This window comes from Oncorhynchus tshawytscha, linkage group LG01 (genome assembly GCF_018296145.1).
Source record: "Oncorhynchus tshawytscha isolate Ot180627B linkage group LG01, Otsh_v2.0, whole genome shotgun sequence".
Lineage (NCBI taxonomy): Eukaryota > Metazoa > Chordata > Actinopteri > Salmoniformes > Salmonidae > Oncorhynchus > Oncorhynchus tshawytscha.
In genome coordinates, this window is record NC_056429.1 from 69,094,850 (window position 1) to 69,109,964 (window position 15,115).

At 43.4% G+C, this 15,115-nt stretch overlaps 1 protein-coding gene across 1 annotated transcript in view; it reads right to left on the reverse strand.

Annotated features, from left to right (window-relative positions):
* Positions 1-15,115, reverse strand: part of LOC112255582 (zinc transporter 6) — an 87,056-nt gene that overhangs the window by 22,257 nt on the left and 49,684 nt on the right. The window contains exons 7-9 of the mRNA XM_024428525.2: positions 3,826-3,906; positions 2,776-2,811; positions 1,965-2,059 (exon numbers count right to left, since the gene is read on the reverse strand). Coding sequence (XP_024284293.1) covers positions 1,965-2,059; positions 2,776-2,811; positions 3,826-3,906 — 212 coding nt within the window. The remainder of the gene's footprint in view (positions 1-1,964; positions 2,060-2,775; positions 2,812-3,825; positions 3,907-15,115) is intronic.

Genomic DNA, 15,115 nt, shown 5'->3' on the forward strand with positions numbered 1-15,115 from the left:
AGCAGGTGTCCATATACTTTGGTTATGTAGAGTAGAAATGTGTTATTGATTTGACAGTTGAAAAGTTCTATAGATGATGCAATCGTAAAATACCCCAACCCTAGTATCATGTACCGCTTCTTGAGGATATGAGAATGAGGTGCTTGTGATGGAGACAGGAATAGTCCTAGAAAGTCTGCTTGCTAACCAACAGATAAGCAATCCTCTGTCAAGTTTACTGTCCATAGCCCCATTTCCGTTACAGCATTATAAAGGTGTTTAAGTCTATACATGTTCATTTGAATAATGACTAATCATTATGGATAAAAACAATGATTTATAATCATAATGCAAACCATCTTAGTGTACAAAAACAGTCAGAGTAACACATGAAACCCACCCCCCATTCTGGGGACTTGTGTTGAGTAAAGCCACAGGAAGGGCAATTTCGCTGGGCCTACTCCATGAATGAACCATTTTAGCAGAGTGACTTATTTATGATATGGCAGCCTGTCTGGCTGCCTCAGGGCTCTGCCGTCTGGAACATGCTTATATAATACCATTTTGAACTCACTGTGTGTGTGCGCGCGGTGTGCCTTTAGCCTGACTAATGCACTCCTGGCAATGAGATGTTAAATGAAGTTAGCCTGTTCATTTAGCCTTGTTAATTTGAGTGTGGGGTAAAGTGAATGACCCAGACAAAATGTATCCAATGTACAGCTTCACCACAACTCATCAATCAAACAGCACAATCTAAATGTGCATACTAACATGAAAACCTTCAGTCATTGTGCACTACATCACTGTTACTCAATACAACCTGCTAAGGGCCAAAACACAGGAAGAAGTCCTTCCAAACCAAGGAGAGGATTGGTGGGGAGAGGTACAACCAGAGCCATTCAGAGCTCTTCTCTGTGGCACGTGACTGGGTGACAGACAGGCTGACAGAGAAGACAAGCCGTCCATGATACAAGTCTGGTCTTGAGTCCTAATAATGTTCCTCGAGCAGATTAAGTCATTCCAATGAAAGGCAAAGGAGGAAGGCAAGACAGTCGTAGTGTTCCTAATCGAGCATACTGCTCAATTAAAGCCCTTAATTACATAAGAGCAAAGCTATATAGTCTCTAAGAGGCCATGGATCAAATGGACCACATCTGGACCAATCAAAAACATCGGAGCTGACACTAATACAGCACAAACCATAGGCGAAGGGGACAAAGACAACGTTTTGCTTGTGTCGTAAACATTGGGCTCAAAACAAGCAAACAAAGACAGGAAGGTCAGATTTCTGTGCTGACTGAGTGATCTCCAGGTATTGTGTTTTCCTCCCGTCTCCCTCCATTCATTAATTCGGTCTCTCTTCTATGGCCATTCTCATCTCTTTCTCTCACCTTACTGCATCCCTCCCATCTCTCCTAGCGAACTTTTTCTCTGACTACTTGGTTCAATCTTGGGCTAGAGTAGAGACAGTGCAAATGACGTGCCCAGGGCTGTGTGTACACGGTGTATAAAATTAAAAGTCTCATTGGATTTCAGGCAGACAGATTTAGAGGGTCAACTAGTCTGGGGTCTGGATTGTCCAAGAGTCCATAACTGTGTCAATGAGGATTTACAAACAAACAGTTAGCCATGACAGCTTGGGCCCTGCTTAGTGGAGTACTGCAGCCACAGGCATCATGCAGCGCCAGGCCCTCTGCTGGCAGTTCAGGGAATAACAGCCAAACTGCAGCAGGCAGAGCCACATACAGCAGAACCAGGGAAAGTGAGGAGGCACCATGGTACTAGGACTGGCATGTACTACAGCTATAATTGATTATCAATGACCATGTGGAATCCATTACTAACAGAAACAGCCAAAAACCTGATAGTATCCCAGAATGAACCACAATAATGATGCATTATAATTGGCATAAATTATTATTGACACTTACTATACCTCAGACATACTAGGCAGTGAGAGGTGAGGAGAGTCAGAGTTGACCTACCTTCTGAGACATAGACAAAGGGCTTGTTCTTCACAGAGAGCAGAGTTAACAGGTTGAAGAACAGAGCTACAAAGGTCCCCACCAACAGACGACCCCTACACACACAGAAGACCATTATCAGTACAACATAGATGCATACTTGTAACACATGTCAAACACAGCACATACTCTCCATGGCTTGTACAGTAGTCTCCGTTGACTTCAATATTATTGCTAAAATTACATTTGGAATACATGACACTTTCACAATGAAGTGAAATAAGTGAATCATAATGGAAAACAAACACATGTAAACATTTCCAAAACACAACCATCCACATAAACATCAAAATAGAGGCAGATTTTAATGCTGGAGGAATTCAGTTGGTGCTGCAGTGTAAATGGATCCACTAGATTAAGTGTTCTGTTACCTAGAACATGTGGCGTCTTGCCTGGCTGGCACCTGCTGCCCAGCAGTGATGATAATCTGTTGTTTTAGTGATATTGCCCTGCATTACACCCAACATCACATCTCCAATGTTCCACTGCTTTGAAAAGGTAATCTCGTCAACGAAGACAATCGGGCGTGTTTTCATCAAACTACTAATCTTTGTTTCATAATGGCGATCCAGGATGATGCAGCTGCAGCGAGGGACAGCAACCTGATTAGCTGAAAATCCCACTGCGTTCAGTTTAGAGGGATGAAAGGAATGGTAGGCTAATTCTATCTGGGCCCAGACTCAGCTGTGATGTTTGTTTGGGCGGATGTTCTCTCTGGAGTGTGTGGAACAGGGGTGCGTGGGCGTGCGTGTTTGGACCGGGGCCTACTTACGTGTGCACCTCCGGCTGCTCCACGAATCTCTCCAGACTGGCAAAATAACAGAAGGGAAGAAAAACTGTCACACAGAAACATGGGGCAATATGGGACAAGTAAATAAACAAACAAAAAATGTTTAAAACATTTTTTTTTTTTTAAGTACCACGTGACCTGACCGGGAAAAACTGTTGCCTGTGCTGAGATGTTAAAGCAGAGTGATATAATAGATGGCCAGGACACGCTGGGAGCTAAATGGCTGATTAAGTCTGATAGTGACACGAGTACCACTCACCGTGACAACAGCCATCAGAAACACCCCTCAAGGCTATACAGAAGTGTTCTTGCATATTTCAACAGGATAAATTCCGACATGTAAACATGACAACATCAACCTGACCCTTTTAAGGTGGACGATCAAAACCTGTGTCCAGTATTCATGGAGGCATGGAGGGAAGAAGGCATGCAGCCAGTCTATATTTACCATACATTTACCACAAATACACAGTATGTATTCTCTCATATTGCCCTCCCCCTCCGTTTCTCTCTGAATAGCGGGAGCCTTGTTACACACATGCTTGTGCGACGGTGTAACGTCATCATCTCTCCCCTCCCCTTTCAGAAATGTGACCTTTAGATAAACCATGTCTTCTATAATGTGTGCTTCAGGCTAAGGTGTGGACATATGCAGGAGCAAACATGACCACAGCTCTGAAATATGTCCTACACTCATCAACACAAACATCCATCTTCTCCTCATATAACCCCAGTCAGTCTTTCTTTCTCTCTCGCTCTTACTCTCTATGCTATTGGAATTAAGGGCCACACAAACACACACACACTGCGCACACACATGGTTGATGTACTAGTTGGCAGCACTCACTCCCCTCCTCACCCCTTCCCTGCCTGAGCCGTGACCGCTGGATAAACCCTGGCTCTGGGCGCTTGGGCCTAGGTGTGGGCACAGGCAGGAGGAGACATTCCCACAGCTGAAATATTCAGAAGCCCCAGTCCCCCACCCCACTCCATCCCCTGTCACAAACAGGGGTAAACCCTGGTTCCACCCACCTCTCCTTCAGGATGAACAGAGCTCCCAGCTGCACCAGCACCGTGGAGGAAAACACAGCTAGGACCTCCAGCCGCTCAAACCTGGAGGAACACACAGTAACACTTTATTTGGATTGTCCATCTGTATACGGTCTAAACACTATCAGAAACATTTCAATTAACTATCTACCAACCGTAGCCTTAACCCTTATCCTACCCCTAAACTTAACTTTTACCCTTATTCTAAACCTAACCTAACCCAAGCCATAACCATAACAAGCAATTGCTTATCAACAGATAGTTTGTTAATCGTATGACCATTGGGCCCCGCTCCACGAGGGGGCTAAAGGTGGCACAGCCCCCTCAGTTTAGTTTTATGTCCCTTTATAAAAATAGCAAAAACGTTCAAATGAGTGACAGGTAGGCACAAAAAAAAATCTGCATCTCCTCTGCGCTGTGTCAGCACAATGGACAGGACGTTTGGTGTGGTGTGTGTAGGGGGGCTACGGAAAGCCACTTGGCGGTTAGGTAGGACTCCATGAAAAAACGCTTCTTATCCCTCATCTCGGTGGCAGGCTAAGTGAATAACATGAAAGGGCGTGGTCAAGTTAACTATTGAAGCTGCTTCACGCTTAGCTAGCTGTAAAAAGTGTTAGTGTTATTAGCCTTAGCCTATTTAGCTAGCTCGAACCAGCTAATCTGGCAAGACGAATATCAGAAATTTGCTTTGCTAAAGTACCCAAACAAAGGAGAAGGAGTGATGAGCAGCAGCATCAAACCACCAAGGCCGCTGCCGAGCTCTAGCTAACTCCTTGTTGAGAGCCTACCCACCCTTCCACAAGTGCAGCCAGGATAATGGCTCCAAAGCCACCTCCACCTCCAACTGTCCCTGATTATCTTGGAACAGAGGAGCCAGCCCAGGTTAGCTTAGAATCCTACCCCAGCCGCAGGTTCTATCCAAAAATGTTACTTTATAGCAACTGGTTCATAGGAAGAGTGTGGCTGGTTGGTTACTGCAGATGCTATTATGGTTTTGTTGATAGCCTATTGGTTTCCGTTTCTGTAAAATTAACTGTATATAATGGAAGCGTTTCTATGGTAGGGTGGCATTGCTTAATTGATTATGTTGGTCAAATTTGATTCACAGAATTGTATTGTGCCATTTCACAACGTGTTGCTGAACTCATGAGCAAGTGGCATGATTTTCCATGCTTGAAGCGGGCCTGTATAGGCCTATTTATTTGGCAAGACAGCTGTACATGGCTGCTAGGGCTCGGCGATATGGCCAAAATACCATATCACAATATTTTTCACATTATTGACGGTATGATGGTTTTGAATGTTTTTGAATAATACACGTTTTAAATATGATTTGGTATTTATTAGGATCCACATTGCAAAAGCATCAGCTACTCTTTATGGGGTCCACATGAAACATAGTACCGGACATTATTAGTTAAGGACTGAAATACATACATTTAAAACTTCACACAGCCTACATATCAATACATACAGTCGTGGCCAAAAGTTTTGAGAATGACACAAATATACATTTTCACAAAGTCTGCTGTATGACGGCAATTTGCATATACTCCAGAATGTTATGAAGAGTGATCAGAGGAATTGCAAAGTCCCTCTTTGCCATGCAAATGAACTGAATCCCCCCCAAAAACATTTCCACTGCATTTCAGCCCTGCCACAAAAGGACCAGCTGACATCATGTCAGTGATTCTCTCGTTAACACAGGTGTGAGTGTTGACAAGGACAAGGCTGGAGATCATTCTGTCATGCTGATTGAGTTCAAACAACAGCCTGGAAGCTTCAAAATGAGGATGGTGCTTGGAATTATTGTTCTTCCTCTGTCAACCACGGTTACCTGCAAGGAATCACGTGCAGTCATCTTTGCTTTGCACAAAAAGGGCTTCACAGGCAAGGATATTGCTGCCAGTAAGATTGCACCTAAATCAACCATTTATCGAATCATCAAGAACTTTAAGGAGAGCGGTTCAATTGTTGTGAAGAAGGCTTCAGGGCACCCAAGAAAGTCCAGCAAGCGCCAGGACCTTCTACTAAAGTTGATTCAGCTGCGGGATCGCGGCACCACCTGTACAGAGCTTGGTCAGGAATGGCAGCAGGCAGGTGTGAGTGCATCTGCACACAGTGAGGCGAAGACATTTGGAGGATGGCCTGGTGTCAAGAAGGGCAGCAAAGAAGCCACTTCTTTCCAGGAAAAACATCAGGGACAGACTGATATTCTGTGAAAGGTACAGGGATTGGACTGCTGAGGACTGGGGTAAAGTCATTTTCTCTGATGAATCCCCTTTACGATTGTTTGGGGCATCTGGAAAAAAGCTTGTCCGGAGAAGACAAGGTGAGCACTGACATCAGTCCTGTGTCATGCCAACAGTAAAGCATCCTGAGACCATTCATGTGTGGGGTTGCTACTCAGCCAAGGGAGTGGGCTCACTCACAATTTTGCCAAAGAACACAGCCTTGAATAAAGAATGGTACCAACACATCCTCCGAGAGCAACTTCTCCCAACCATCCAGGAACAGTTTGGTGACGAACAATCCTTTTCCAGCATGATGGAGCGCATTGCCTTAAGGCAAACGTGATAACTAAGTGGCTCGGGGAACAAAACATTGATATTTTGGGTCCATGGCCAGGAAACTCCCCAGACCTTAATCCCATTGAGAACTTGTGGTCAATCCTCAAGAGGCGGGTGGACAAACAAAAACCCACAGATTCTGACAAACTCCAAGCATTGATTATGCAAGAATGGGCTGCCATCAGTCAGGATGTGGCCCAGAAGTTAATTGACGGCATGCCAGGGAGGATTGCAGAGGTCTTGAAAAAGAAGGGTCAACACTGCAAATATTGACTCTTTGCATCAACTTCATGTAATTGTCAATAAGCCTTTGACACTTCTGAAATGCTTGCAATTATACTTCAGTATTCCATAGTAACATCTGACAAAAATATCTAAAGACACTGAAGCAGCAAACTTTGTGAAAATTTATATTTGTGTCATTCTCAAAACCTTTGGCCATGAATGTACATACAATATCTAGGTCTAATACATAGTATAGTGCAAATTACAATATGTCACACTTCCGGATTGTATCCGTGCTGCTGTGCTATTTGTTGCTCCTTGGTTACCTGCCAAATGTTTTATGTTGTACTTTTAATAACAGTTTAATCAAAACTCTGCATTTAACACATTAAACAACGTCTTAGTTTTTGCTTGCTGAACTTTTTCACCCCGGACGCTTTATCTGGACATGGTTCTATAGAACCTCCACAAGCCAAAAAAGCAAAGTAATAACATTAACGCCATCTAATTGCAGACGCTGTACTCATAATATGCAGGAGAACTACTGCCTTATGGTGAGGATAGCCGATTTGCAAGCCCAGCTTCAGATGCAATCGTTAGGCAAAGGAAATTTAAGAGTAGGAATGGAAGAAACAACGTCTGTGCCACCAGTAAGTACAGATAGTAGTATACACCACACCACACCACCCCCCAAACATTCAGCGATCATGGAGGCAGGGCTACCAACGTAAAGGCTAATCTGAAGAGATTGCTGGCTGAGTCCAAAACTGGCGAGTGTAGATTGTATAGGGATTGTTGGTGCCGACGTGGATAACTATGTTAGGATGAAACCGTCAGAGATCACCAAGCGCAACATAGCTTCAGCTTGTAAATTAGCTAGAAAGATGTGCCGGCATTGAGTAATAGTTTCTGCCCTACAGAAGAGTCTTACAACTCAATCGCTGGTTGAAAACTGTTTTCTGCCCCTCTCAAAAGATTGAATTTGTAGATAATTGGCCCTCTTTCTGGGACTCACCCACAAACAGGACCAAGCATGACATGCTGAGGAGTGACAGACTCCATCCTAGCTGGAGGGGTGCTTTCATCTTAACTATCAACATAGACAGGGCTCTAAATCCTCTAGCTCCACAATGAGATAGGGTGCAGGCCAGGCTGCAGGTTGTTAGATAGCCTGCCAGTTTAGTGGAGTTTACCACTAGCATAGTCAGTGTAGTCAACTCAGTTATCCCCATTAAACAGCATCTGTGTGACTTGATCTAGGTTGGGCAAAAGTAAACTTGGCGGTGTTTGCCTTAGCAATCGCACTGGAATAAAGACCTCCTTCATTCCTGTCATTATTGAAAGAAATTCTCATATCGCATCTCAATATAGGGCTACTTAAACGTTAGATCCTTCACTTCCAAGGCAGTCATAGTCAATCAACTAATCACTGATCATAACCTTGATGTGATTGGCCTCAAACATGGCTCAAGCATGCTGAGGCCTCTCCTCCTGGTTACACTAGTGACCATATTCCCCATGCATCCTGCAATGGCGGAGGTGTTGCTAACATTTCCAACAACAAAATCTACCAACCCAAAAAATAACTGTCTTTTGAGCTTCTAGTCATGAAATCTATGCAGCCTTCTCAATCACGTTTTATAGTCACCGTTTACAGGCCTTCTGGGCCATATACAGCGTTCCTCACTGAGTTCCCGAATATTCCTATTGGTCCTTGTAGTCAAGGCTGATAATTTTTGGTGACTTCAATATCCACATGGAAAAGTCCACAGACCCACGCCAAAAGGCTTTCGCAGCCATCAGACTCAGTGGATTTTGTCCAACATGTCTCCGGACCTACGCATTGTGACAGACATACTCTGGATCTAGTTTTGTCCAGAGGAATACATATTTTGAATACATTTTTTTATCCTCATAATCCTGGACTATCGGACCACCATCCAATTACGTTTGCAATCACAAAAAATAATCTGCTCAGACCCCAACCAAAGATTATCAACAGCTATGCTATAAATTCTCAGACAACCCAAAGATTCCTAGATGCCCTTCCAGACTCCCTCCACCTACCCAAGGACATCGGAGCAATCTGTTAACCAACTAACTGAGGATCTAAATTTAACCTTGCGTAATACTGAAGATGCAGTCACACCTTTAAAAACAAAAGACATTTGTCTTAAGAAATTAGCTCCATGGTATACGGAAAATACCAAAGCCCTGAAGCAATCTTCCAGAACATTTTTACGGAAATGGCACTGTCTCGGGAAAGACAGTACTGTGCAATATCGAAGCGCCCTCACTGCTGTTCAACCAGTCTATTTTTCCAACTTAATTAAGGAGAATAAGAACAACCCAACATTTACTTTTGAGACTGTCACAAAGCTAACTAAAAAGCAGCATTCCCCAAGAAAGGATGGCTTTCACTTCAGCAGTGATGAATTCATTAATTTTTCAATGAAAAGATCATGATAGTTAGAAAGCAAATTACAGACTCCTCTTTGAATCTGCATATATATGCAAAGCTCAGTTATCCTGAGTCTGCACAGAACTGCCAGGACCTAGGATTAATGGAGACACTCAAGTTTTTTTAATCATGCATCTCGACACATTCACGAAAATAGTCATGGCCTCTAAACCTTCCAGATGCTTACTAAACCCTATTCCAACTAAACTACTGAAAGAGCTCCTTCCTGTGCTTGGTGCTCCTATGTTGAACATAATAAAGGTCTCCATAACCTCTGGAAACCAAACTCACTAAAAGTGTCAGTAATAAAGCCTCTCTTGAAAAAGCCAAACCTTGATCCCGAATAATGTAAAAAACTATTGGCCTATATTAGAGGTCGACCGAATATAATTTTTCAACGCCAATACCGATTATTGAAGGACCACAAAAAGTCGATACCGATTAAATCGGCCGATTTTTAAAAATGTATTTGTAATAATGACAATTACAACAATACTGAATGAACACTTTTATTTTAACTTAAATCAAATCAAATTTATTTGTCACATACACATGGTTAGCAGATGTTAATGCGAGTGTAGCGAAATGCTTGTGCTTCTAGTTCCGACAATGCAGTAATAACCAACATGTAATCTAACTAACAATTCCAAAACTACTGTCTTATGCACATTGTAAGGGGATAAGAATATGTACATAGAGATATATGAATGAGTGATGGTACAGAGCAGCATAGGCAAGATACAGTAGATGGTATCGAGTACAGTATATACATATGAGATGAGTATGTAAACAAAGTGGCATAGTTAAAGTGGCTAGTGATACATGTATTACATAAGGATGCAGTCGATGATATAGAGTACAGTATCAACGTATGCATATGAGATGAACAATGTAGGGTAAGTAACATTATATAAGGTAGCATTGTTTAAAGTGGCTAGTGATATATTTACATCATTTCCCATCAATTCCCATGATTAAAGTGGCTGGAGTAGAGTCAGTGTCATTGACAGTGTGTTGGCAGTAGCCACTCAATGTTAGTGGTGGCTGTTTAACAGTCTGATGGCCTTGAGATAGAAGCTGTTTTTCAGTCTCTCGGTCCCAGCTTTGATGCACCTGTACTGACCTCGCCTTCTGGATGACAGCGGGGTGAACAGGCAGTGGCTCGGGTGGTTGATGTCCTTGATGATCTTTATGGCCTTCCTGTAGCATCGGGTGGTGTAGGTGTCCTGGAGGGCAGGTAGTTTGCCCCCGGTGATGCGTTGTGCAGACCTCACTACCCTCTGGAGAGCCTTACGGTTGAGGGCGGTGCAGTTGCCATACCAGGCGGTGATACAGCCCGCCAGGATGCTCTCGATTGTGCATCTGTAGAAGTTTGTGAGTGCTTTTGGTGACAAGCCGAATTTCTTCAGCCTCCTGAGGTTGAAGAGGCGCTGCTGCGCCTTCCTCACGATGCTGTCTGTGTGAGTGGACCAATTCAGTTTGTCTGTGATGTGTATGCCGAGGAACTTAAAACTTGCTACCCTCTCCACTACTGTTCCATCGATGTGGATGGGGGGTGTTCCCTCTGCTGTTTCCTGAAGTCCACAATCATCTCCTTAGTTTTGTTGACGTTGAGTGTGAGGTTATTTTCCTGACACCACACTCCGAGGGCCCTCACCTCCTCCCTGTAGGCCGTCTCGTCGTTGTTGGTAATCAAGCCTACCACTGTTGTGTCGTCCGCAAACTTGATGATTGAGTTGGAGGCGTGCGTGGCCACGCAGTCGTGGGTGAACAGGGAGTACAGGAGAGGGCTCAGAACGCACCCTTGTGGGGCCCCAGTGTTGAGGATCAGCGGGGAGGAGATGTTGTTGCCTACCCTCACCACCTGGGGGCGGCCCGTCAGGAAGTCCAGTACCCAGTTGCACAGGGCGGGGTCGAGACCCAGGGTCTCGAGCTTGATGACGAGCTTGGAGGGTACTATGGTGTTGAATGCCGAGCTGTAGTCGATGAACAGCATTCTCACATATGTATTCCTCTTGTCCAGATGGGTTAGGGCAGTGTGCAGTGTGGTTGAGATTGCATCGTCTGTGGACCTATTTGGGCGGTAAGCAAATTGGAGTGGGTCAAGGGTGTCAGGTAGGGTGGAGGTGATATGGTCCTTGACTAGTCTCTCAAAGCACTTCATGATGACGGATGTGAGTGCTACGGGGCGGTAGTCGTTTAGCTCAGTTACCTTAGCTTTCTTGGGAACAGGAACAATGGTGGCCCTCTTGAAGCATGTGGGAACAGCAGACTGGTATAGGGATTGATTGAATATGTCCGTAAACACACCGGCCAGCTGGTCTGCGCATGCTCTGAGGGCGCGGCTGGTCTGCGCACCGGCCAGCTGGTCTGCGCATGCTCTGAGGGCACGGCTCGCTTGTGCTTCTAGCTCCGACAATGCAGTAATAACCAACAAGTAATCTAACTAACAATTCCAAAACTACTGTCTTATACACAGTGTAAGGGGATAAAGAATATGTACATAAGGATATATGAATGAGTGATGGTACAGAGCAGCATAGGCAAGATACAGTAGATGGTATCGAGTACAGTATATACATATGAGATGAGTATGTAAACAAAGTGGCATAATTAGTGGCTAGTGATACATGTATTACATAAGGATGCAGTCGATGATATAGAGTACAGTATATACGTATGCATATGAGATGAATAATGTAGGGTAAGTAACATTATATAAGGTAGCATTGTTTAAAGTGGCTAGTGATATATTTACATCATTTCCCATCAATTCCCATTATTAAAGTGGCTGGAGTTGAGTCAGTGTCAGTGTGTTGGCAGCAGCCACTCAATGTTAGTGGTGGCTGTTTAACAGTCTGATCGCCTTGATAGAAGCTGTTTTTCAGTCTCTCGGTCCCAGCGCAATGCTTGAAGCACAGGTCACTGTTTTGTTAAGTCTATGATTTGATAGAGCAGTCTGACTGAGCGGTGGTAGGCAGCAGCAGGCTCGTAAGCATTCATTCAAACAGCAGTTTCCTGCGTTTGCCAGCAGCTCTTCGCTGTGATTCAAGCATTGCGCTGTTTATGACAAGCCTATCAACTCCCGAGATGCTGGCAAAATGCACGAAAGTTCTGTTTGAATGAATGCTTACGAGCCTGCTGGTGCCTACCACCGCTCAGTCAGACTGGTCTATCAAATCATAGACTTAATTATAACATAATAACACAGAAATACGAGCCCTAGGTCATTAATATGGTCGAATCCGGAAATCATTTCGAAAAACAAAACATTTATTCTTTCAGTGAAATATGGAATTATTTTATCTAACGGGTGGCATCCATAAGTCTAAATATTCCTGTTACATTGCACAACCTTCAATGTTATGTCATAATTATGTAAAATTCTGGCAAATTAGGCAGGCCAAACTGTTGCATATACACTGAATCTGCGTGCAATGAACGCAAGAGAAGTGACACAATTTCACCTGATTAATATTGCCTGCTAACCTGGATTTCTTTTAGCTAAATATGAAGGTTTAAAAATATATAGTTGTGTATTGATTTTAAGAACGGTATTGATGTTTATGGTTAGGTACACATTGGAGCAACGACAGTCCTTTTTCACGAATACACACCGCATCGATTATATGCAACGCAGAACACGCTAGATAAACTAGTAATATCATCAACCATGTGTAGTTAACTAGTGATTATGATTGATTGATTGTTTTTTTATAAGATAAGTTTAATGCTAGCTAGCAACTTACCTTGGCTTACTGCATTCGCATAACAGGCAGGCTCCTTGTGGAGTGCAATGTAATCAGGTGGTTAGAGAGTTGGACTAGTTAACTGTAAGGTTGCAAGATTGAATCCCCGAGCTGACAAGGTAAAAATCTGTCGTTCTGCCCCTGAACAAGGCAGTTAACCCACCATTCCTAGGCCGTCATTGAAAATACGAATGTGTTCTTAACTTCTTGGATATAGGGGGCGCTCTTTTAATTTATGGATAAAAAACGTGCCCGTTTTAAGCGCAATATTTTGTCACGAAAAGATGCTCGACTATGCATATAATTGGCAGCTTTGGAAAGAAAACACTCTAAGGTTTCCAAAACTGCAAAGATATTATCTGTGAGTGCCACAGAACTCATGCTACAGGCGAAACCAAGATGATACTTTAACCAGGAAATGGGCAGAATTTTCGAAGCTCTGTTTTCTATTGTCTCCTTATATGGCTGTGAATGCGCCGGGAATGAGCCTGCCCTTCCTATCGTTTCTCCAAGGTGTCTGCAGCATTGTGATGTATTTGTAGGCATATCATTGGAAGATTGGCCATAAGAGACTACATTTACCACGGGTCCGCCCAGTGTCCTTTGTGTAAATTGGTGCGTAATCTACAAGCTGCACGCAGTCATCCACTGATTGAGAGGAGGCTTTCAACGAACGATATATCATGAAGAGATATGTGAAAAACACCTTGAGGATTGGTCCTAAACAACGTTTGCCATGTTTCAGTCGATATTATGGAGTTAATTTGGAAAAAAGTTCGACGTTTTGAAGACTGAATTTTCGTTTTTTTTTGGTAGCCAAACGTGACGCACCAAACGGAGCAATTTCTCCTAAACAAATCATCTTTCAGGAAAAACGGAGCATTTGCTATCTAACTGAGTCTCTCCTCATTGAAAACATCTGAAGTTCTTCAAAGGTAATGATTTTATTTGAATGATTTTCTGGTTTTTGTGAAGAGGTTGCCTGCTAATGCTAACGCTAAATGCTATGCTAGGTGCGCTAGCTGTTACACAAATGCTTATTTTGCAATGGTTGAGAAGCATATTTTGAAAATCTGAGATGACAGTGTTGTTAACAAAAGGCTAAGCTTGAGAGCTAGCATATTAATTTCATTTCATTTGCGATTTTCATGAATAGTTAACGTTGCGTTATGGTAATGAGCTTGAGGCTGTATTCACGATCCCGGATCCGGGATGGCTCGACGCAACAGGTTAACCGACTTGCCTAGTTAAATAAAGATTAAATAAAAAATAAAATAATAATCCGTGTCCAAAAATACAGATTTTCAATTGTTATGTAAACTTGAAATCGACCCTAATTAATCGGCCATTCCGATTAATTGGTCGACCTCTAGCCTATATAGAATTCAATTTCAATTATGTATCAACTCACTGCCTTCCAGAAGACAAATAATGTATACGAAATGCTTCAGTCTGGTTTTAGACCCTATCATAGTACTGAGACTACACTCGTGAAGGTGGTAAATGACCTTTTTAATGGCGTCAGACCAAGACTCTGCATCTGTCCTTATGCTCCTAGTCCTTAGTGCAGCGTTTTACACCATCAATCCCCACATTCTTTTGGAGAGATTGGAAACCCTATTTGGTCTACACGGACAAGTTCTTGCCTGGTTTAGTTATCTGTTGGAGAGATATCAGTCAATGTCCATGGATGGTTTGTCCTCTGACAAATGAGTTGTACGTTTCAGTGTCCCTCAAGGTTCTGTTTTAGGACCACAATTGTTTTCACTAAATATTCTACCTCATAGTGATGTCATTCGGAAATTTTCAGAAAATCAACTTTCACTGCTATGCGGACGACACAGAGCTGTACATTTCAATAAAACATGGTGAAGCCCCAAAATGGTCTACACTGGAAGCCTGTATTTTAGTTCTCTTCCATGCCGTCCCTACGAGGGGTGCGTCACTTGAGTGGGTTGAGTCACTGACGTGATCTTCCTTTCCGGTTTTGCGTCCCCTCGGGCTTTTCGGGTGGAGGAGATCTTTGTGGGCTATACTCAGCATTGTCTCAGGGTAGTAAGTTGGTGGTCTGTTGATGGCGCACCTTTGTCTCCACCTCCAGTATCTATTCTGCTATAGTCTATGTACCGGGGGGCTAGGGTCAATACCTAGGACCATACCATAAGACTACCTGGCCTGATGACTCCTGGCTGTTCCCAGTCCACCTGTTTGTGCTACTGCTCCAGTTTCTGTTCTGCCTTCGGCTATGGAACCCTGACCTGTTCACC